Raw genomic sequence first — 24,497 nt, 5'->3', positions numbered from 1 at the left:
GTGTGTTTTCCCAGAAGTGCAAAGGAAGAGCCAAATATTTTGTCATCTCTCACTTTACTGACCCCAGGTGGCGGCAGTCACCCTCTTTTGGTCCCATATGACACCTTGACTGCCAAGGAAAAGTTCAGGGACCGAGAGAAGGCACAGGACCTGTTTAAGTTCCTCCAAGTGAATGGCATTGTGGTTTCTAGGTAAGTCACCTTCCAGGTGTTGTTTGTGGGGCCAGGGCAGGCACCTGTGGTCTCTCCCGCTGCAGGTATTTAGTCACCTGCCTGCAAAACAGATCAGAGAAAGGATAGCAATTAAGCCTTTTGAAATGAGTAAATGTTTATTTTGGAACATGAAGCCCTCTCTTCTGACATAAACAAGACTGGCTGATGTCAGTTGCTAAAAACCAGTTACAGCAAAGAATCATGACAAATTATACATACATATGCATCTTAAATATTTAATTTCACCTTAAAACATGCAAACATGCATTCATTCACAAAGGTGCTACAGGCTCCCAGACCTTACCTTTGTCTGTTGTTTTGTTAATCGGAACTATAAACTGCATCCATAATGCATCATCAGCGCTCTAGGATTTGGGCTTCTCTAAAGAGCAGTGAAAATTACGGCACATACAGAGCAATGAAAGCACAATATACTAGGGGTGTTTTCCCTCCCATTTCTTCCCTAACTTTTACAGTTGCCTCACTCACAGCTAATTTAAAAATTCTGTATTTGGCAACTAAAAAATTGCAGGTCTTTGCAAAATATGCACCTTAGTTCTGACAGAATCAACAGTTCTCTTCACACTTGTTTTTTTTCAATTTACATGATCTTTAATTAAATGCCATAATAACAATAGGCAGCCTAACTGACTTAAAGAATCTCTGAACAAAAATGCAGCTCCACTGGGGAGATTGGATGAATCACGATGTTGTAAGAGTTTTTATCTCAAACTTATGTTTGTCAGAATTGTCTAGATGGCAGAGTTCCTGCCGTGGCTCAGCAGTCAATGGACATGACTGTCATCCATGAGGACGCGGGTTCCATCCTTGCCCTTGCTCATTGGGTTAAGGATCTGGCATTGCTGAGAGCTGTGGTGTAGGCTGGCAGACATGGGTTGGATCCTGCGTTGCTGTGGCTGTGGCATAGGCCAGCGGCTACAGCTCTGATTTGACCCCTGGTCTGGAAACCTCCATATGCTGAGCGTACAGCCCTAAAAAGACAAAAAAAAAAAACAAAAATTGTCTAGATGCATGTTTGAGATGACCATGGTCTGGTCTGTTTAAGTCTTAAAGGTAGAATGTGTTTTCCTGCTGGTCAGGTGTCAGTGGTGGGCTGTGCTTGCTGAGTCCTTTGTAAAATGAAAACTGGCCAGGGTCCCCAACCTGATAAGCTAGCCCACCTGAAAGAAATGTCTGCTCAGCCAGCTGCTGTTTCTTCTTTTCGTTTCCTACAGAATTTTTGCCATTGAATGGCAGATACCCAAATAAAAATCTATACAAATATTTCTATTGTAGCTCATAAGAAAAAAAAACAAAACTTATTTGCCGTGTTGTTGAGCGGGAAAGGTCAGGCAGCAGGAGACAGCCTCTGGGGAAGCATTTGAGAAAGACTCCTATCGTCATTTTAATCCCGTTCTTAACACCAAGAGGCATGCAGACTGTGATCTGCCAATAAAAAACTTGCTCACAGAAATGAAAAATTCCTCTTTAAAAAGGAAATCAAGGAAGTTGGGGGTGGGGAACAATGGTGAATTCAGCAAACATATCTTTGTAAAGGTTTACCCAGTACCAGAGCCTGTGGTGGACACTTAGATGTACAGGAGAGGAGGTGACACCCTTGTCCCCGAGGCCAACTCCTAGGATCCCACTCCCCACACCTCAGACCTGCTCTATCCTCAGCTTCCCCTCACTTGATGACAGCCTGCTGCCCTGGTGCTCCAGCCAGAAACCTTGTCTCTTCCCTCAGTCCACATCCAGTCTTTCAGGAAATCCTGATGGTTCTCCCTTTAAGACACCCAGAATCTGACTACTTCTCACCCTCCCTGTTGCCTCCATCCTTGCTGAACCAGCTTCCTACCCGCGTTCCGGGGCTCAACCCTTGCCCTCACAGTCAGTTTCAATCCCAACAACTAGAATAATTCTGTTACAGGGTGAGCCAGAGCATGAGCCAGATCACATCCTTCCTCTGTTCCCAACCTCCCCTCTCAAAGCAAAAGCAAATGCTAATGACAGTCTGTGTGATTGACTCCACTGCCCACCCCGCACCCCTCTCACTGCCCGCTCACTTCCAGCCCATCCACATTGGCCTCCCTCCCACTTTAGTCACTCTTGGGCCCTTTCCTCTTGCTTTAGCGTTTCTTTGATTCACAAAACTTATTAATGTCCAGCATTCCATATAATTTACACTTTGTTTGATGTATTACTTGCATCTGTTCGTTGGCTCACATCTAAGTTCCATGAGGGCAGGGGTTCTAGTTTGTGTCTCTGATTTATTCCCAGCTCAGTATTTGTTGAATGAATGATAACGATCGTTCTGAAAAATCTTTTCAGAAATGACTGTAGCATGGATGTCACATGCTCACAGAGGCACGTTTCAAGTGCGAGGAGAAATGAATCAAAGGATGAGTCAGGTCACTAAGCCACAATAACCATTCACGTTTAGAAAACAGTTGACTTGGGGAAGACTGCTGAGCACTGAACTCACGTTGTCATTTATTTCTGTTACTTGCTGGGGTTTACCCCTTTCCAACCTAGAGCTATGAAGGATATGGAGCTGGATGCCTCCTCCATGGAAAAGAGGTTTGCCTATAAGTTTTTAAAGAAGATCCTGAAGTATGTTGACTCTGCTCAAGAGTTTATTGCCCATTTGGGTAAGTACCATTGTGAAATATTGCAAAAATGTATGCTTCTCAGATAGTACCAAAAATAATTTGATATTTCTTTATCAAAGGAGGATGCTTTCACACTGTAGCTGTTCATGATTTGTTTAGACATAGGGTCTTGGGGAAGACACAGTGGCAGAGAGTCCCCCTCACCCCCATTTAAAAAAAAAATCGGTTTTGTCTTTGGTTTCCCTATTGGGTTTGATTGAACCATCGTCATTTTTCTCAAACGCATCGTATTCTGAGTTTTCCATTGTTTTCCTTTTTGGCTGTGGCCTATGACTCTGAAGCTGCTTTCTCATCAATAGAGTAAAAAAAAAGGATGGTGAAACCTTAGAGAATTGACACAAGAAACAACCAACCCTCACAGTTGTAAAGAACTCTGTAAACTATTATTTTGTGAAATCAAATGACCTTTTCATGGCCGTTAGAAAACCTGATCTTCTTCTAAAACGCTGTGACTCTTTTTGTTTTCTTTAGCTCTGACCAAATTTGTGTTCCTTTTTGTCTTTGTAGAAGCCATTGTCAGCAGTGGGAAAACTGAAAAGTCTCCCCATGACCAGGAGATTAAATTCTTTGCCAAGGTAAGTGACTCTCTGCCTTTAACCAAGTCACTTTCTTCTTAGATTCTGTACAATGTAAGGTATGAGTTAAGCAGATCCAACAAAGATATCCAAAATTCCAATAAAGGCTTTGAAGAGACAGATGTATTTCTGAGTTGTGGAACAGTCCTGAGGCAGGTGGGTGGTCTGAGGAGGGAGGCAGCCTGCTCTGCTCAACACCATCACCCAGGAACTCAGGTTCTTCCTCTCCTGTTGCTCTCCCATCTCCTAAGACGTGGTCTCTGATGGTGGTCCAAACTCATCTATACCACGTCTGTGAGGACAGGAGAAAAGAGAGGGGAGGGCAAGCTGGCACCCAATTCACCTTCTGGGATAGGCCCAGTGGCTAGAATGCAATCATTTTAGCCTCAGCTAGAACACAGGGGTTTCTATTACTAAGAGAAAGAAGGTGAATTTGGGTGCCAGTGAGGTGTCTCGACCCCACCACCCTACTGAGAGGACTAAATGCAAGTGAGACCTTGGGGTAGCCACGCTCTAAGAAGCGGAGACAGGATGCTCAAGGCCAGTTGTCCTGGACCCTGCCTCAAGCATACTGTTGGATGTCATGTCCTGTCCAGGAAACCACATCTGACCTCGGAGTGCAGCTGTCCAGCAGGATGCCCCTGAAAATGTTGGCTCAGGGCTGCCTGTGCATTACTTTGGGCCCTTAGTCAGTGGCCCACCCTATCCTTTCTGGTTAGAGGCAGAGAAGGAAAAATTTGTTGGAAACTGGGATTCACAGGGTAGAGTTTCCTGGAAATTCCAGGACCAGTGTTGAGAAGCTTTTTTGCTTATTGAGAATGAACTTTTTCAAAGGAGCCAGAGAAAGGGCTTGGGCCAGCCTCTCAGAAGTTCATTTCTGGTACCTCTTTCAGGTCCTCCTCCCTCTAGTTGACCAGTACTTCACCAATCACCGCCTCTACTTCCTGTCCTCCCCTCTGAAGCCCCTGAGCAGCAGTGGGTATGCCTCCCATAAGGAGAAAGAAATGGTGGCCAGGTGAGTCTACAGAAGAGAAGGTCAAGGTGCTGATGTGACTTATATAAAACCCCAGACCTGAGGCCTAAGTGGTGAATCCCTGACGACTGGCAGCTCAGATGTTTGGGTTCTCATCTTGGTTTTGAAAGTAACTTTATTCACATTTATCTGTGTATTAGTTTGGCAACCACGAGAAGGGCACTCTTTGGGGGCATCTGTAGGATTTAGAGAAAATATATATACTAGGTCAACTTCTGTCCTGAAATAACATTTAGAAAAAGGTGAAGGTAATTCTAAAGCTTGGGGAGAGCTAATACACAACATTGAGAAGAAAGAGGCTCCTGCTGTTTCTAATCCCATTATTATCAGGCTTTTTAAGATTACAATGTTTTTTAAAAAGCAGATCTTATCATTCCCAGTGTGGATAGTCTGAGATTTGAAATCTAGAGTGACGTGAATTCAATTTTAACTCCTGATAGGAAACAAGTTTTCATCAAAAGCACTGGCCTCCCTTCGCATTCCCCTGGGCATGACATGCATATGCCTTAGCAGAGCTGAGAACATAGGATATGCTTCATGATCAGGCAGGGATCCCACCATGCCTCATGGTCTCTGGGTATTGGATTTATGGATGACAAGGGATGGATTAGACTTCTAAATGGCAGTGTTAAGCACTGCACTGAAAGCAGTCTTTCAGCCCCTTCCTGAGCATCCATTGATGGTGAACAGTGTACTTTATTTTTTTATAAGGGCCCAGCCCTTGAATGTCAGCATCTTTGGGAAGATATTCAGCCTTAGGGTTTAGCTAATATTTATTAAGCACAGCATGGCTAAGCAGTGAGCTCAGTTTTTCATAGGCACAAGTTGCTGCCCCCTTGTGGAAGTATGGCTGTGAAACACCACAACACTTTTAGTTCCAAGAACCACCTGTGTATTGTGATCTCTGTTTTGCAGATGAGGAAGCTGAGGTTTGGTCAGGTTCACTTAGATGCCTAAAGTGACCAGGGCACCAAGTTAGGGCAAGAAGGAAAGCCAGGCCCTCTCTATCCAGATCAAGTGCCATTTTTTTCTACAATGTCATTATCTTATTCATTAATATTTATTAAACAGGGAGGAGCCTGTGCTGTCAAATGAGATGCACCTAGATACTGACCAAAGATTTCCTAGGTATTTTCGCAATGCAGCAATGTATTTTGTGAAAAGTTGGGGAAAGGAGGGGCAAAGTGAGATATTCAGATAAGCCAACAGAGGGCAGGTGTGTCTGTTTTCTTCATCTGTTTTTCTTAGATTATTAATTCATGGAAATGTAACATTTGTTCAGCCAGGCACCATTTGTCACGGCTGGAATACAACCTGGAGCTGATCAGCCTTGCAAATAGCTTTCAAATCCATCAGTGTGCCTGCCGCCGCCCTCCCCCAGAAGCAGTTGTATCTGCACCAGCTCACATTTCTAGACCCCTTTTGTTTGCAGCCTTCACCCATGCATCTGATGCCATTTACCAGTGCTTTCCAGAATCTCTCCCCTGGCATCTTCTTCATTTATCACCTTCAAATTCTGAGATGAGAGAGAGGTGCCTGGGACTCTGGGCAAAGGGCCATGCTTCTTCCTAACTCATGGGCCCCACAGGGAACAGCAAGAGGGGCTTTTGGATTTTGGGTCCTGGCCTTGGCGTTCCTGAGAAAGCACTTCTGACAGCAAGGGGACCCACATTTGTATTGGGATCAAACAACCCAGGGATCTGCTTTCGTTAAAAAAAAAACCTGTTATTTTGTGTATATATACACAGTGGGTCTACTTTGAAGCATTTTACCAGAAATATGTGAGTTTATCAGCTCCTGATTCTAAAAACTAGGAGGGTTATGTGATGAGGATGAGGGTTTGATCCCTGGGCTCACTCAGTGGGTTAAGGATCTGGTGTTGCTATGAACTGTAGGTCACAGACGCAGCTCAGCTATCATGTTGCTAATGGCTGTGGTGTAGGCCAGGAGCTGCAGCTCCAGTTAGACGCCTAGCCTGGGAACTTCCATATACCGCAGATACAGCCCTAAAAAACAAAACAAAAACAAAAAACACAGAGCAGTGAAGTGGCTTCACCACAAGAGCTCAGCTCAGCTCATCCCAGCCAAGCCAACAGATCTCACGTGCCTCCAGGATCCTCCTAGCTCCACTAGCTTTTATCAGATACATACCGAGAAGAAAAATAAACACCATGGGAAGAGGAAAAAAAAGAAGCAGTCCATATTTAATTTCACACTAACTGGCTGCCAAATTTCTGTTAAGTATTCTGAGCTCCCTTAAGCTCTATGCCAGGGTTTCCAACTTACTTCTGCTGTAGAACAAATGAATGACTAGGAGAGACACTGGCTGTGGTTTCCAGGGAACAGCCCAGAAAGGCCCATGGCATTCACTGAAAACCAGTTCAAGGTGAACAAGTTTTCACCCCCACCAGCACTCGTGGTGGATTTCTTCTCCACTTGAGCTTTCCCCTAAAGACTTCTCTCCCCGGGGATTTTTAGGAAGACCCTGGGAAAGACTTCAGCTTAGTCTCACCTAGGAATCTCATGGCCTATGCCAGGTGGTATTATCCTATTTTTCCTCTTTCTCTTCCACCAGAAAGGACTGCTTTCTTTTTTTTTTTTTTTTTTTTTTTTTTTTCTGGTGTGATATCTTGGGCCTCTCCCACAGCATATGGAGGTTCCCAGGCTAGGGGTCAAATCGGAGCTGCAGCTGCTGGCCTACGCCACAGCCACAGCAACGCGGGATCCAAGCCACGTCTGTGACCTACACCACAGCTCACGGCAACGCCAGATCCTTAACCCACTGAGCAAGGCTAGGGATGGAACCCGCAACCTCATGGTTCCTAGTTGGATTCGTTAACCACTGAGCCACGATGGGAACTCCCAGGAAGGACTGCTTTCTGAAGAGGCTGCTAAGTTCTTGTTTAGCTGTGCCAATGTCAAATAATGTCAGCCTTCTGAGCTCTTTCCTCCCAAGAACTTCAGCAGCACAGGTCAAATGACAGCCCTGGTGATACTCGGTAGGGGCCATCAGGAGCATGTTCAGAGACATCTGTTGGCTCTTTGTTGACAGTGCAAGCCCTCTCTTTGGTGCTGTGGAAAATAAAACAGTAGGATGCAACTGGTCTCCAAGGGGTCATGATAGAAAACATGGGTGAAAGCATGGAATAGGGTCAAAAAACCACAAAAGCGTAGCAGACGGTATTTCCTACCTTCAAAGACCGAGATAGGACAGCAGCCAGTCAGACCTGTAGGCTGGAGGGAGATGACAGAGAAAAGCAGTTTTTTTAAATGTTTCTGGTTCAACCCAATACTGCCCACACCTAAACCTTTAACTTTCTTCCAATCCCACCTTCTTGCCCACCTTCCAGCTGAGGCTAGTGGAGGCTACAAATGGCTTTCAGTCAACTACAAGAATGGAAAAGTCATGCTTCCTTCCAGAAGCCTCGTTTATCTGGGAATGTTATATAAATGAATGTTCCAACACATCCTATAGCAAGGGATGGTTTGCAACAGCTGGCTCATCGCAAAATGCCCTACCTATTGTAAAGGGATTGTTTTCTGTAATACTGTTTTCTCGTGATTTTCCAAAAAGATGGTGGGAACCACACGTTTTCCTCATGTGGTCCAGTGGAGGAAATACAGCACATCTTCTTGGGGTGCCCTTCTGGGGGCAACCTTATTTTACAGCATGGGGGCCGAGGGGTGGGGTACAAAGGAGTCCTCCTTGAATCTCTGTCCCTTTCCGACTTGCGTTCTTTTCTGCTTCAGCCTGTTCTGCAAACTCGCTGCTCTTGTTCGACACAGGATTTCCCTCTTCGGTAAGTGAGTTATTGCCAAAGGCAATGTAATTATCCTGCGCTTGTGTTTTGCCTTCATCTGTGGCTCTTACAGACAATCTGAGCCTTAGGACTAAGGTGTCACCTAAATTTGCCATAGAAAATTGGTCTGAAGTATGATAAATGACCTCTCTGCCCCCTTAACAGCTCAGATTTTCCACACCAGTGAATGTTTTAAGCTCTGGCTCTAACATCCATCATAAAATGATGTGTCAGGCCAGAGATAAATGCCTTGTCCCCAAACAGCGGCCTGGCACTTTGTGGGTTGGTGGTTAATTATGCTGGGCTGTGGTTTGTGCATATTGAGAAGATCGAATTCAGATGATAGGCTGATTGGCTTGGGGAGTCACAGGTGGTATTTTTTTTATTTTAGGGAGCGATTCTACTACAATGGTGAGCTGTCTTCACATCTTAGCTCAGACACTTGACACAAGGTAAGTCTGTCCAGAATTTTCCAGTAGTTTCTCAGGACTCCCTCTCTGACCCTCTCTACTCCCTTATTATTGTGCGAAAGAAAAGACTGTCACTGCTCTGGAGCCAGGGGAGAAAAGCAGGCAGGGAAAAATGGATCCTACCCTGACGTTAGCACGTTCTGCTCCTCAGTTCACATGATGGAGAGCTGCTGTCATGGCACATACTGAACACCGAAAGCGGAGCATTTGCTCAGTGCTTGTTCTCTCCTACTGAGAATTCACTTTTCAGAAGATAAAATACATCCCATGGCGAAGTGACACTCTGTACCTAATTCTACACACACACACACACACACACACACACGCACACACGGAAGAGCTGCCTGATAGGTGGCAAGTCCTTAAGGATCCTGGGAGAGGGAACCCATAGCACTCTGAGTTCAGAATGGCCAAGGAAGGAGAAGTGATTACCAAAAGATCAGAGATAGAGTTAAATTCGAGCCTGTAGCCTGAGAGTCTGGTAGGAAAGATGGCTGAACAAGAAAGGAAGGAAAATAGAAGTCCTATTTCCCAAGTCTGTTTTCCAAGTCTATTTTCCCTCCTCTCTTGTTCAGCCATCTTTTCCACCAGACCTTCAGACCATGGGTTGAATCTATCTTTGCGTTGATCCTTTGGTAATCACATCTATGTATATATCACATCTATGTATATATCACATCTCTGCATGTATGTGTGTATTTTAGCAGTATTAATATAAATTATTTGGAGTTCCCTGGTGACCTAACAGTTAAGGACTCAGCCTTGTCACTGCTGTGGTTCGTGTTTGATCCTGGGTCCGGGAACTTCCATATGCTGCAGGCACAGCCAAAAAATCCTCATAAATTATTCGATGAGATTAAAAAGAGAGAGAGAAGCAGTGCAAAGGACCAACAGGGAACTTTCTTAACCACACTCATGAAGCAGCAGACATGTCATCCCTCTGCAGGAGTTGGGGAGAGCCCTCGTCCAGGTCAGGAGAACCCACCTGGTTCTCAAACCCATTGCAGAAGAGAGGCACTGACTTAAAAACAGGACTAGATGATGAAAATCCACTACAAACTAAGAATGATTAACAAAAAAAAAATAAAGGGTGATTAAAGGGGATTTTTTAGGGTTTTGAAAGACACAAACATGCTGTAGAGATATTAAGACAGCACAAAATTTGCAGGATCAGACCAAAGCATCCCAGTGGACTGAAATCCTTTGCCATTGTGATAATGAACCTCTATTCCCAGAAGCATTCAGAATGCCTTGAGAGGGAGTCCTTTTCTTAAAAAATGCAGGTCAGTGTATTTGATAGTCATTCCTGAGAAAACATGCGGCTGGAAAGTTAGAAAGATGGTTCATGAATACTTATGAGACAAGAGCAAGCTTCACTGACTTTATTTCCTTGTTTTCATATTTCTGATTGACTGATTATCATGAAAATGCTGTGGATAAAAAGCATCTGTCCTTGTAGCAAGCCTGTCATAATCTTGTGAACAAGATGTAGAAATATGGAAAAATAATAGATGACTTGTAGGCTGTGTTCCAATTCTAAGTTCTATAAAAGTTTTGAGGGAAAGCCTCAGATACCCATAGCTAATCTCCATTCTCACATGGTTTCTCCAGTGGTTTGATAAGCTGTTTAAAAGGGGCTGCCTATCCCTCTCCCCTTCCCCCCTCCAAGCTAGGTCATCCCTGAAAACTGATAGAAATCTATGTTTCAGCTGACTTAATCCTTTGTTCTCGCTCTCTAAAGGGTCCTGCATCACAGGAGAGCTGTTACTTCTAACCAGTAGTCCTTATAAATGCTGCAAGAAATAGTCCTCTCTCCTTCCTCTTAATTAACTATTTCCAGGAGAATGTAGCCAGCTGCAATATTCTATAGATAGCAGGTGACCGATTTCAGTTTCATTCTAAGTCACCCTGCCTATTTCCTAATAGTTGAGCAGTCATTCCCTCAAGCCAAGCATGCCTTCCAGTTGCTGGCCCCCTTGGGGATTGTGTAACTCAGGTTTCTTTTTTGATGCTAATAACCACTCTCTCTATCCCCTGACTCAGTGTCCTGGTGGGGATGAAGTATCAAATGTCTGTCTAGGTTGCACTGCAAGTCACCAGTCTCAAGAAGGGAGTGGGCCAAAGGTTCAGGTTTTTGTTTTGTTTTTTTAATTAAAGTATGGTTGATTTTTTTATAATGTTTCTTCGGTTTCTATTGTACAGCAAAGTGACCCAGTCACATACAGTTCCCTGTGCTGTATAGTAGGAGCCCATTACCCATCTGTTCCAAATGTTACAGTTTGTATCCACCAACCCCAAACTCCCTGTTCATCCTACTCCCTCTTGCTCACCGCCCCCACCCCCACCCCCACCCCACAACCACAAGTCTGCTCTCCATGTCCTTGAGCTGTTTCTGTTTTATAGATAGGATCATCTGTTCCATGTATTAGATTCCAGATATAAGTGATATCATATAGTATTTGTCTTTCTCTTTCTGACTTACTTCACTTAGTATGAGAATCTCTAGTTCCATCCATGTTTGCCATAGATGACCTTATTTGTTCTTTTTATGGCTGAGTAATATTCCATTGTATATATATATACCACATCTTCTTAATCCATTCATCTGTTGATGGACATTTAGATTGTCTCCATGCCTTGGCTATTGTGAATACCTCTGCAATGAACAAAGGGGTTCATGTGTCTTTTTGAATGAAAGTTTTGTCCAGAGAGATGCCCAGGAGTGGGCTTGCTGGACATATGGTAGTTCTATATTTAGTTTTTTGAGGTACCTGCATGCTGTTTTCCATAGTGGTTGTACCAACTTACATTCCCACCAACAGTGTAGGAGGGTTCCCTTTTCTCCACACCCTCTCCAGCATTTCTTATTTGTGGAGTTATTAATGGTGGCCATTCTGAGAGGTATGAGGTGGTACCTCCTTGTAGTTTTGATTTGCATTTCTCTAATAATTAGTTTTGCTTCTGGTTTTGAATGTTGTTTGTTTACAGGACAGTCATGAAGTCAGGCTCGGAGCTGGTGAAGGCTGGGTTACGAGCATTCTTTGAAAATGCAGCAGAAGATTTAGAGAAGACTTCCGAAAACCTGAAGCTCGGGAAGTTTACCCATTCCAGAACACAGATTAAAGGTGTTTCTCAGAATATCAACTATACCACGGTGGCTCTGCTCCCCATCCTGACGTCCATCTTTGAGCACGTGGCTCAGCATCAGTTTGGGGTGGATTTACTCTGTGAGTCAGCCCACCGTCTGTCATGGATCCATACCCACCTGCCCGCAGATGGCTAGGACACATGTGGTTTATTCACTTAGGCTGAACTTGAGGGCAGAATAGAGATCATTATTCCATATTTTCCCATTCTTAGATTTAAAAATGAAGCAGTCAGTAGATGCTTAGAGAAGAATTAGTGCCCAAATTTGAGTGTGTAACATTTCATCTTTTCTCACTGTCATTCAGGACCAGAATTTTCCACCCACAGGTTTAGCTCTCAGCCATTGTGTTTGTGCTTAATTTGAAAAGGTTATCTGAGTAATCCAGCAGGAGATAAAGGTTTGCTCCCAGGGTTTTTCAGACACCAATTTTCCTGTTAAGAAGCTTTAATTTATTCATCAGGTACCGGGAGCAAAGGAAAGCTGCTCGTGTTTCATTATCTGAGTCTCCAGGAGAAGACCATAGTCAGTTGGTTTTCTTTTAGTTTGCATTTAGTACCGCATCCAGCCCCCTTATCCTCCCACCAAGCTTCAGTGTCACACTTTAAATGTTGGCACATGATTTAATGTAGTTTAACCATTCATTCGTCAGTAGCTAAGGCTGTGTCCCATGTACCTGAACAATGAAAATCAGTTCTTTCCATGGAGTTAGGAAAGAAGTAGGGAAACCTTCAAACTCATTCTGTGTCATAGGAACAATGCACTTCCTTGTTGAAAAATGAAATTAATTCTCTTTGTGTTAAATTAGTCCCAGCCTTATTGCGAGTTCCAGACATGAATAGAGGCATATAGCTTGCAGATTAAACTCTGAGTTCCTGAGTGAAACACGACCTTCCCTAAGGAAGCATGGCAAAATCATGATATGGTTGAACTGCCTTTTGAAAAGCATCCATCAGATGGAGTTCCCACTGTGGTTCAATGGGTTGAGAACCCAACATAGTCCCCATGAGGATGTGGGTTTGATCCCTGGCCTTGCTCAGTGGGTTAAGGATCTGGCCTTGCCACGAGCTTTGGTGTATGTTGCAGATGCCACTCAGATATAGTGTTGCTGTGGCTGTGGAGTAGGCCTGCATCTGCAGTTCTGATTCAGCCCCTAGCCTGGGAACCTCCATATGCTGCAGGTGCAGCCCTAAAAAGAAAAAGAAAAAAAACATCCAGCAGAGAACTTGGGACAGATGGACATGAGGAATTTTGTTCTGTTTCTGAAGAGGTAGGGACTTTGTACATACCTTGCTAGGAAGGGAACAAAAAGTTGATTCAGACTTCAGATTTCTTGCATCCTTCCTTTCAAAAGAAGGAAATAGTGCTTGGGATAGAATTTGACTATACCATCTATAGGCGGGGAAACAAAACAAAACAAAACCCTGTGGAAGGACTCTGGTCAAATGATTCCTTTCCCTGAGAAGCAAGGTGATCTGTATCACAGGTCCCGCAAAAGAACTGGGTTGGGCTCATGGAGGATGCTTTCCTGTCAGTGTTTTCTCTCCCAGTTCAGCAACTGGCATCTGAGTAAAAAGGGGCTATATTTGTTTAAGAGAGATCTTTGGCTCTTCGGTGATGCCAACCCATGTTTTCTGTTTGTGGACCCTTTCCATGTGTGGGGTAGGGGGTGAGGGTGGGCAGCTGGGAGGGATGCTCAGGAATTGACAGCTCCTGTTTGTTCTTTTCAGTGGGTGACGTGCAGATTTCATGCTATCACATACTGTGCAGCCTCTACTCCCTCGGGACCGGAAAGAACATCTATGTTGAAAGGTAATTAGCGAACGAAAAAGGCTAACACATGCAGACTGAGAAAAATGCTATTTAGTCTTTAAACACTTAACAGTAGCATCTTTCCAATGCATCTTTCCAATTCAGCAAAAGCAAAATGCTTGCTGAAATAGCTTGGTGATTCTGAGCCTTGGGTATGAAATGTTTATGGCAATGTTCAGGAGCTGTTCAGCCCATGGCCAAGCTGAATCATGGGCTGGTGGCCAGAAAATGTCCAAGAAATGTCTCTTTCTTCATAATCACAGCTTCCAAATAGCTCTCAGAGTTCCTGTGGTTAAAGCTCGCTGAGAGGCTCAAGGGACATGAGGCAGTTTCTTTAGTGTTTAATGAGTTTCTGTGTGATACCACCCTGGACCTTTACCATCCTCGGCTGTCAGATTAGCTATAATTTTCAACAAGTCCACACTGTGGGAGCAGAAATTCTGTTCAGTGGTCTTGAATCCGAACAAGCTGATTTGCCAAGGCGTTTGGGTTCCCACTTGGCTCTCTAATCTGCCTGGAGCGATGGAGGCCTTTGGTGACCCCCTGCTTTTCCGCATCAAATACCATGTGTTTCGTGACTCTGTTTTTGAATCCGTGGGGAAGATTAGAAGGATAAACACAGTATTAGCCAAACTCCAGACGTAGTCTTATCCTTGGAAGACCTGTTTTCCTTTTTTGCCTTTCAGACAAAGAAACTGGAAGGAATTTGATCTGTGATTAAAATTACTCAATCTAGAAGTTCCTGCTGTGGTGTGATCTGATCAGTGGCATCCCTGCAGCATGGGGACGAAGGTTCGCTCCCCAGCGCAGCACAGTGGGTTAAGGATCTGGCATCTGTAGCTTGAATCTGATCCCTGGCCTGGGAACCCCATATTCCACAGGGTGGCCAAAAAAAAAAAAAAAGAAAAGAAAAGTACTCTAATCTAAGCATCCGCATCCCCTTGGTGTCCGTGCTCCGTGTACCTCCTCACTTTAGGAGGCCTGTATCAAACAGAGCAACAGTAAATCCTTGTTTCTCACTGAAACTTACATAAATTCTAATTGCCATTTCTTGATCAAGCAAAAAAAGACATTGACTCCTTCAAAAATTCAAGAATTGATATCTTGAAATCATGTGCTAATAACCAATTTTGAAGAAACATCTGTGTCCTCACAGTTTTTAAAGAACCTCTAGAGTTCAAGAAATTAAATGAAGAACTAATGACTAATTTATTTTATTTATGATTTAAATCCTTTAGAGTTGCATAGCTTTCCTTAGTATTTTACATGAGAAATGGATAAATATCCTTGTCCTTTAGTAGGAATTGGGCAGACAGTTTTCTTAACCATATTTTATACCAAATCAATAAGAGAAGTAATGAAATTTTTCTGTTTAATCAGAATTTCACTTAGGGAAGATTTCTGCCATTAAGCATTCGTAAATTTTTTTCTCAATATCTTTTCTTGTTCTCTCAGTCTATATGTGTATATGTACATACATCTGTTTGTGTGTTTCTTTGTGCAGTTTTTTGAAGAGCTTATGAATTATTCTCTTTTTTAAAAAACATCAAAGAGGAGTTCCCGTCATGGCTCAGTGGTTAACGAATCCAACTAGGAACCATGAGGTTGCAGGTTCAATCCCTGGCCTGGCTTAGTGGGTTAAGGATCCGGCGTTGCCATGAGCTGTGGTGTAGGTCGCAGTCTCAGCTCAGATCTGGTATTGCTGTGGCTGGGGTATAGGCTGGCAGCTACAGCTCCGATTCGACCCCTAGCCTGGGAACCTCCCTGTGCTGCGGGAGTGGCCCTAGAAAAGGTAAAAAAAGACAAAAAATAAAATAAAATAAAAAAATTAAAAAGTCAAAGAAAGGTCAACTCTAAAATGTCAGACCAGAAAAAGACTGTTCTTCATATGACTTTTTATAGTATATTCATACATTCACAGCCCTGTGAATATTGATGCCTGTGTTTTACATTCCATGGACGTAGAAGGCAAGACTTGAATAAGCATCTAGATCAGATATGCCACTGTTGTCTCTCTGTTACTTGATCAAACAACTAAAGGAAATGAAGATTGAAAATTCTAGACTTGTGATGTGGCCACTATTAATGACCTTTATTTGCATGTTATCTCTTGTATTGTGAAAGTAAGACATACTTATTCAAAAAAAAAACAAAACAAAACTGAAAAATACAAAAGTGTGTGAAGTTAAAAGTCTGCTGTTTTCTTTGCCGCAGACCACCCCACCTTGTAACAGTTTGGTGTACGCCATTCCAGGTATTCTCTGCACATGGACATTTTTGCACATGTGGATCATAACATTGCTTTACAACTTTGTCTTGTTGGACGAAGCTAAAAACTGAATTTCCTTATCATACACCTCATAATTTATCACTTGGAGAAAATAATCATTAATTCTCTACCTTAAAAAAATTTAGCAAATTTAGTACATTTATATTTCTAGCTACTTCCTATCCTTTTGTTGTTGTTGTTGCTGTTGTTGTTTGGTATATAATTCCTTATAATATGTACATTCTATCCTGGAATATTCTAGAAGTAATATGCTTTGAGTTGTTTGCCTTAGTTTGTATTTAAGTGATTTGGTGCATGAGCCAATCCTTTTGAACCATGACTTTCCCAATCCCAAACCTTTATTTTGGTTTAGCTCTTGGTTTGGCCGTATTCATCATGATGTAATTGCTTCTGTGAGAGTTTTTTCTCTTGCATTTTTGCATATTCTGGAATATCATCTCTTGACTTTGTATATGAACAATTTCCATGGTATCAAACCCATGGGTCATAATTTTCCTCCCTCAGAAGTATATAGACTTTGCTTCTGTGTGTTCTGACAGTGTATATTCCTGGACCTGATGATTTCTTCCACGTCCACGTGACTTTGAGTGGGAGGGCAGAAGCTGCTGCTCCCTGGGTTCTTTCTTTGGTCTTGAAGCTCATTCACTTCACTCTGCTATGTCCCAGGGTGGTTCTTTCCATATCAGCCCCTGTACTTCTTCTCAGAACTTAATATTCCCCCACAGTCTTCAGAACTGAGTTTTTCTTTAACAAATCTTTTATTTTCTTATATAGTTTGCAGGGAGGGGTTCCTAATCTGTCACTCAGCAAGGGAAATTTTGTGCATTTACTGGCTTTTCCCTTAATCTCCCCCATCTCTCATTTTTCTCTCTATTCTTTTGGCTAATGGTTCTTTTCTATTTTGTGTTTGTATGATTTTTCTCAAACTTTCTTTGTGTTACTGTCCCTTCTTATATGATTTCTCTTTGAGTGTATATTCTCTGTTTTTTTTCCCCTGGATAATTCTCTCATCTATTTCTTGGTCACTAGGTACATCGCTGGTCCTCAAGAATGGAAAGGAGTTTGTGTGTGCATATGACGTGTGTGTGTGTGTGTGTGTGTGTGTGTGAGTGTGTGTGTGTGTGTGTATTCACGGGGAGAAGAGAGCACAGGGATGGAATGTCAGGCAACTCTGAACCTCAGCAGCTGGCTGGGGAGTAACTTTTTCTCACTCTACCAGCAGTGTCTTTAGCCCTAGGAGCTAGGAGCTCATCCACCTTTAGCCTTTCGTGTCCTTCCTTAACCAAAGTAAACAGCTGGCCCAGCTGAGAGGCTGGCAAAATTCTTGATGCATCCTATGCCATAGGCCTTTTGCTTTTGCTTCGTGATTACATTTATTCTCTACTTTAGGGGAGCTGGGGCAGCAGCTGCAAAACAGGTTGCTTCTCACTCTTGCCCTCCACCTCACAGGGGTTCTCCCAGCCAGAAATCCAGGTCACAGTTATGGCAGATGGCATGCATGCTCCCTCCTACCCTGGTCCTGCCTGCCTCTCTGCAGTGTGGAACCTGGACCCCACACATACTCCAACAGGTCTCCTGAGGCCTGCTTATAGCCTCAGCCCTCATTGTTTCAAGCAAAACGCATATCTTAAGCTCTTCAAAATCTCCATGTTCATTGCCAAAGATCTCTACACTCTGCTATAGCTCTTCAAAGTTTGTTTCAGTCTCTGCCTCCTCCCTTGATCTGTTTCATCCTTTGTGGTGTGAAGTTATCACACATTTTCTAATTTCAGCATAGTGCTAAATTTCTCCTCAGTTTTCCCCCCAGTTCTTGTGGGATTTAGGGAGGAAAATGTAAAAAAAAAAAAAAACATTTTTCTACCACCTTTTCCTGCAGTTCCTTTAGCTAATGAATTTCTGTAAGGTTGCAAAGGATCCACTCAATATTTGATTGTGGGCTATGGCTTGAGTGCATTGTGAATAGAAAGGATCGCATACATCTCAGTGATAGGGTTGACTGTGAGGGGAAAAAGCCACTGAAACAGAGCAGAGACTTTTTTTTTTTTAATATTTTCTACTTGAGACAATACTGAGAGGGCACTGTGAAGTAAAGTTTTCAGATACAGAATTTCCAAGTAGGATAAAGGCTTTTGCATATTTAAACATGGAGCATCCAGAGTTCCCATCGTGGCTCAGCATTTAACGAACCCAGCTAGCATCCATGAGGACACAGGTTCAGTCCCTAGCCTTGCTCAGTGGGTTAAGGATCTGGTGTTGCCCTGAGCTGTGGTGTAGGTCACAGATGTGGCTCAGATCTTGCATTGCTGTGGCTGTGGCATAGGCTGGCAGCTTCAGCTCCAATTAGACTCCTAGCCTGGGAACCTCCATATGCCACAGGTGCAGCCCTTAAAAAGACAAAAAAAAAAAAAAAAGAAAATTTAGTTTGGAAATTGATTACATTAAGCATTGAATCTCCATTTTATTTCAGATTAAAACTGTGGGTTGTTTTTCAAACTTTAGAGCTATTTATTTTTTGTTTCTTCCTTCCTCTTCTTGCCCCCTTTGACCAGCTTTTTTCTGCTCAAATAGTGCTTTCCCTGAACCTTGAGATTACCGGTATTGCTGTCTAGACCCGTGCCCTGCCTCCACTTTCCACCCCTCTGCTACATGTTGCTTCCTCTCTTTAGCATCCTCTGGAATTTACATAGAAGGAACTTTCAAAACTGCAAAGCACCAGAAATGTGCAGGCATAATTACTATTACTGTGATGCCTTTGTCTCTACCTGTGTCCCTGAGAAGCAAGGCTCATGGAAATAAAAGGGAGAGATCACTGTAGGAAGTAACAAAAACTGAAAGACAAATTGAACCCTCTTCCATCTGTCACATTGACCAAGTACGGTTATGTGAAAAATACCATTCTAGGCAGTAAGAAGTGAGAGGAAAGGGTTGGGGGGGAGTGAGTTTCCCTGGCCTGTGGTAAACTCTCCTAGTAGATCCTTTGGTTGCTATGGAGCTGTTTCTGTAGCCCTTGCTCTGCGTGGTCCATACCCACACCGCCCCCTGGGGGGCGCTAATGACTAGTGAGGAATTTTAACTGCAGGCCTTTGCCTAGCTCAGCCTGGAGGCCAAGGGCATTCACTCTGGTATTTCACAGCCAGGAGCATTAATTGGCAAACTTTGGGGGCTTTACTTTTACCAAATGTTAACAGCTAGGCCAGGAGAACTGTTGTTTATCCCTGGCAGCTAATTAGCACCATTGTGTGCTCCAGACTAGAAAATGCTCTGTGGAGCTTCTAGAGACTCGGTTTGTCAGTGATTAATGTCAGCAAGGACAGAGACATGCCTCTCCCTGTCCCTTGAGTCAAGGAGTCAGCAGTGCACCAGAGAACTATCTTCGGCCTCCAAGATTGGCTTTGTATCAGACCAACTCTCTAGAAATCCACTTTCAGGAGATCATGACTCATTTTGGCAAGAGAAAGAGAAAGGAAGGAGAAATGAGTCAGTTTAGTACCAAGACAATCCAGGACCAGCTATTTCCTAGGTTCCCCTGCCTGGGCCAAATAAAATTTGCTGTCAGATTTGATATTACCCCCCTTGTCATCCCTGATTTTCACCCAGAATTTTTTTTCATCAGAGCTCCCTCTATGGTATTTCTTTGCTTGGTAACTTAACTACTTCCTCTTCCTCCTCAAAAGGCAAGACCAAGAAGAGGAAATGGGGTATTTCTCTTCACTGGTCCCTGTAGTTTATAAAAATGGTGAGACTGTTATGGGCTTCAAGTCCCCTTCAAGGAAATTAAACCCAAAAGCCTCTGGCCGTGTCTCATTGTAATGCCCCTTCCTCCACCTTAAGCACCCTGGCCTGGGAAGGTATGTGACCTACTCTTCACCCCACCTCTGTATAACCTGTTCCCCATGCAAATGAGGTATCCTGCCCTAGGCCAATCATAGGATCAACACCACATCAGCAAGGACCAGTCAACGCTCAGGCTTTATGCATGCAGAATGAACCAGGGAGGGAAGAATCAGTGAGCCAGGGCAGGGAGAATCAGGTCCCCACCCAGGTCTGCAGCATGGGGATATTAAAAACAATTGCAAATAGAGGCGGGCCCTCTTTTTATTGGCAGGATGCACACACACACACACACACACACACACACACACACACACCCAAAAATGTACTTTCCCTTTAATAAATTTATAATGCGCCCACCATTTCAATACTTTGTTACGGCAGAGCAGGGACAGAGGAAACAATGCAATTCTATCATTCCAGAGCATGTTCTATCAGGACCATTGCCTGAAAACGCAGCTCCTGTGGATCCTTATGTTTGATGTGTACAGGCCCTCACTCCTGCTCAGTAGTCCCTGAGGGTGTTGGTCTCCTCTTAGGCCTTTCCATGTCCACTGTGAGCTGAGCAAAGAAGGGAAGGAGTAGGGGGAAGAAGAGGTAGTAAGGATGAGAGGTGGGGAACAGGACTAACCTGGGCCTCCTCAGAAGAGAAGCAGCTTTGCAGAGCTTCTCGGAGAGGAATCCAGGTCTCTGCAGTCTCCACAGCCCCACTCTTTCCCTCCACCTTTGCTGCTGCCTCCAAATGGGCCCTGGCACTGTGGCATTGTGCATACACAGGGCCCTGGGAGACAGCTGCTCTGCCTCCAGAGCAGACCTGGATAGGAGATTTAACAGGCAGTCCTTCCGGGGGGGGGGGGGGGCGAAAGGCTGTGCGGTTAGCCAGGAGGTGATTATCTGAAAGGAGGCAGGAACATACAAGAGGGAAAAGACAGTCTTTTCAATAAGCGTTGCTGGGAGAACTGGACAGCTCCATGTAAAAGAATGAAATTAGAACACTCTTTAACACCAAACCCAAAAATAAACTCAGAATGGATGAAAGACCTAAATGTGAGACTGTATACTACAAACTTCTAGAGGAAAACAAAGGCAGAACACTTTTTGACATAAATCACAGCAGTATTTTTTTTTTTGGATGTCTTTTAAAGCAAAGAAAACAAAAGCAAAAACAAAAAAATGGGATCTAATTAAACTTCAAAGCTTTTGCACAGCAAAGGAGACCATCGACAAAACAAAACAAAACAAAAAATCTACTGAATGGGAGAAGATATTTGCAAATGGTATGACCAATAAGGGGTTAATATCCAACATATATAAACAACTCATAGAACTAAACTTCAAAAAACACAACCTGATTCAAAAATAGCCAAAAGAACTGAATAGACATTTTTCCAAAGAGGACATGCAAATGGGCAACAGGCAAATGAAAAGATGCTCAGTATCACTAATCATCAGGGAAATGCAAATTAAAACCACAGTGAGCTATCACCTCACACCTGTCAGAATTGACTATCATCAAAGAGAATACAAATAACAAATACTGGTGAGGATGTGGAGAAAAGGAAACCCTCGTACACTGTTGATGGGAATGTAAATTGGTGTAGCCACTGTGGAAAACAGTATGGAGGGGTCTTAAAAAACTAAAAATAGAACTACCATATGACCCAGCAATCCCACTCCTGGGTAAATATCTGAAAAAAAGTGAAAATACTAATTCAGAAAGATACATGTACCCCAGTGTTCATAGAAGCATTATTTATAATTGCCAAGATTTGGAAGCAACCTATGTGTCCATCAACAGATAAATGGATAAAGATGTGAGATATATAGATATATATAGATACATATATATATGAATATTCCTCAGCCATAACAAAGAACAGCATTTGGCCATTTGCACCATTTGGCCATTTGCACCAGTATAGATGGACTTGGAGGACATTGTGCTAAGTGAGATAAGTCAAAGACAAATACTGTTGGATATCACTTGTATGTGGAATCTAAAAAATACAACAAACTAGTGAGTAAAACAAAAAAGCAGCAGACGCAGATATAGAAAACTAGTGGTTACCAGTGGGGAGAGGGAAGGGGAAGGGGCAATAGAGGGGTAGGAGGGAAAAAAAGGGTTATTATGAGATTATATAAGATCATGTGTGTAAAACTGGGTGATTGTAAAGCAGTATGGAATTTAAAGAATATTTTATTCAATTAAAAAAAGGTGATGGTCTGGCTGAGGGAGTTCTTGCCTGACGGAGGCAGATTCGAAAGTCATCTGCTCAAATACTTCATGGTCAAATAAGCTGTCAATCAGCCAGTCCCCTGCAAGCCAAGCCCAAGAGGAAGACAGAAGATAAGGAATAAAACCACATATAATAATTGTCCTTTAAAATCATTAAAAGACCACTTTTTGCATAAGTTTGCTAACATGACTAAAGTTTATGGGGGTGGGGTCCCAAGGGATACACAGCTTTCTGCCATCTCACCCACCTTCCGTCTCCTTTCTCTCCCTGATCCCCAGATTCCTCTGACATCTCAAGCAGAACAGTTCTGCATACCCTCAGGCCAGCCCCCTGCAGATTCTGATTCTACCCCAGAGAGTCTTGTCAAGTCATTTTTCCTGGAACTGTTAAGACCACATTTTTTTTTTTCTTTTTCTACTGCACTCACGGCATATGGAATCGAATCCAAGCCACAGCTGTGACCTACACCACAGCTATGGCAACACCAGATCCTTAACCAATTCGCTGCACCACAGCAGGAACTCCAAGATCACATTTTTTTTTAAAGTATAGTTGATTTACAATGTTTCAGGTATAGAGCAAATTGATTCAGTTATACATACATATAAATATATATACATATGTATATTCTTCAGAGTCTTTACTATTATAGATTATTACAAGATATTGAATATAATTCCCTGTGCTATACAGTAGGTCCTTGTTGTTTATCTGTTTTGTATATATTGGTATTATCTGTTAATCCCAAACTCCTAATTTATCTCTCCCTCCACCTTCCCCTTTGTAACCATAAGTTTGTTTTCTATGTCTATAAAAGTCTGTTTCTGTTTTTTAAATAAGTTGAGTTGGGATCATTTTTTTTTAGATTCCAAATATGTGATATAAGATCACATTTTTAGTCCAGCTCAAAAGTTTGTCTTTCTCTGTGCTATAATGAAGTCACAGGTTGATTCTAGTCCTTATAAGTAGACCATGAAGATATGTTATTTTGTCACATTGCCCCAGGGTTCTGTATTTCCTCTGCATGCATTTCACTACCTGGAAGCCAAAGACCAAGGTTAAGACTATCTGGCTTACCCCTCAGTAAACAGTGGCTCCCATAGCCACTCCTGACCCCACCCATAATAAGTGCTTGGTATCCCATCCAGAGACCCTACAGCTGTGACATTCTAGCTTCTTCGTGCTGCTGGAATTGTTATAATGAAGGGAAATTAATTATTGGGTGTGGGTTTTGCTGGGAGCTGATGGGAACCTTGAGAACTGAATGCCTTTCTGTTTCCACAGATTAGTGGGGTAAGCGTTGGGTCTTGGCTCCAATCATGCCCTCTCTAGCTGGCAATTTTCCCTATGATGGTTCTGTAGCCTCCCCCAAGTCTCAGCCTGACACCCTCAGTTTCCAGGGCTTCTGCTAGCAGTCTTCATATATATATATACTGTGGAGCTGATCCAATTGGAGCTGATCAGTCACAGAGGAAGGCACACAAAATGGACTTGAACCCAATTAAGCCCTTCTAATTCTTCATCATCAACCTATTGTCTACATTTTCTACTAGTTATCTTTGTATCATGATCTAACAAAGGACTCAAATGATTGGCTTATTTGAGGAAATTGTCCCCTTATTTGGGAACTGACCTCTCTTATGTAACTTGCTAGGCAAGTGTGTAGTGTGTCTGTGATTTAATGCCAGTGAGTGGCAGAAAGAAAATATTGATGAGTAGAAAACAGATGCAACAGATGTCAGCCCCCATATAGGGCCTTTCAAGCCGCACTGTCACTGTATCATCTCACTAGTGGAAGGGACCTGCTGGGTTAGACAGTACAGCTCCAAGGTTAAGTCCAAGTCTGGGAAGGGCAAACATTATTTTAGTACTAGCACTGCTTTGATCAGCCGAAGGCTGGTTCACATCAAATGCGCTTGCAGCCTTGATTATCCTGCGGAGGAGCACAAGTCCTCTCAGCTGGAGAACTTGAACTCTGAACTAGGAATCCCAAGCATTTTGCTTTTGATTGTTTATTTCATAGAAAGATTTAAAACCCAAAGCTTAATACATGGAGGACACTCAAATTTTTGTGAAAGAGGGAGAGAAATAATGAGCATTAGAACTCTTTCCTCTAAATCAAGCAATATGCTTTAGGACCTGTTGTCTCTCTTCCAAAGCAGGTCTTTCATTTTGTGTCTAATTGATGTTTTTGACCCATCATCTACTGTTCCTACTGATGGACAGAAGCTTCATTCATAGCAGAGAGTAGATAGAGAAATTAAAGATGCCAAAGATTTTGAGAATAAGGAGTATCCAGTTCAATTTGGATGCCAGCAAAACTTGCTCTCAAAGATGCTGGGAGGGAAGAACAAAGCTACATAGGATGTGATATCACCTTAGTTACTTAAGAACAAGGTTCCAGCAAGTGAGTCTCTTGT

General features: G+C 42.9%; 1 protein-coding gene and 1 long non-coding RNA gene across 11 annotated transcripts in view; one reads left to right on the top strand and one right to left on the bottom strand.

Moving 5' to 3' along the window:
- The window catches only part of RYR3 (ryanodine receptor 3), a 568,796-nt gene that overhangs the window by 458,247 nt on the left and 86,052 nt on the right, over positions 1–24,497 (top strand). For 8 of the 9 annotated variants that reach the window (XR_014810912.1, XR_014810914.1, XR_014810913.1 and 5 more), the window contains exons 57-64: positions 68–191; positions 2,748–2,863; positions 3,392–3,459; positions 4,353–4,474; positions 8,243–8,292; positions 8,684–8,744; positions 11,751–11,989; positions 13,638–13,719. Coding sequence is in view for 5 of the 9 variants with exons in the window: in XM_084969350.1 (XP_084825476.1) it covers positions 68–191; positions 2,748–2,863; positions 3,392–3,459; positions 4,353–4,474; positions 8,243–8,292; positions 8,684–8,744; positions 11,751–11,989; positions 13,638–13,719 (862 nt within the window). In the remaining 4 variants the exon portion in view is untranslated. Of the gene's footprint in view, positions 1–67; positions 192–2,747; positions 2,864–3,391; positions 3,460–4,352; positions 4,475–8,242; positions 8,293–8,683; positions 8,745–11,750; positions 11,990–13,637; positions 13,720–24,497 lie in introns of those variants that run through there. The other variant, XR_014810915.1, reaches the window with a different exon arrangement.
- LOC146401774 (uncharacterized) lies at positions 135–20,645 on the bottom strand. 2 transcript variants are annotated; one of them, XR_014810920.1, is made up of 3 exons: positions 20,472–20,609; positions 7,684–7,726; positions 135–272 (listed from the first exon to the last, which is right to left on the bottom strand). It is a non-coding gene; the product is annotated as an uncharacterized LOC146401774 (long non-coding RNA). The 2 variants fall into 2 exon arrangements; XR_014810921.1 differs by lacking the exon at positions 135–272 and adding an exon at positions 303–3,751 and having other exon boundaries at positions 20,472–20,645.

Source organism: Sus scrofa, chromosome 7, assembly GCF_054392235.1.
Source record: "Sus scrofa isolate SSC_HxYL_T2T_F1_AM1 chromosome 7, Sscrofa_HxYL_maternal_Yorkshire_Landrace_v2.0, whole genome shotgun sequence".
NCBI classification, from domain to species: domain Eukaryota; kingdom Metazoa; phylum Chordata; class Mammalia; order Artiodactyla; family Suidae; genus Sus; species Sus scrofa.
This window is presented reverse-complemented; position numbering and strand designations above follow the sequence as displayed.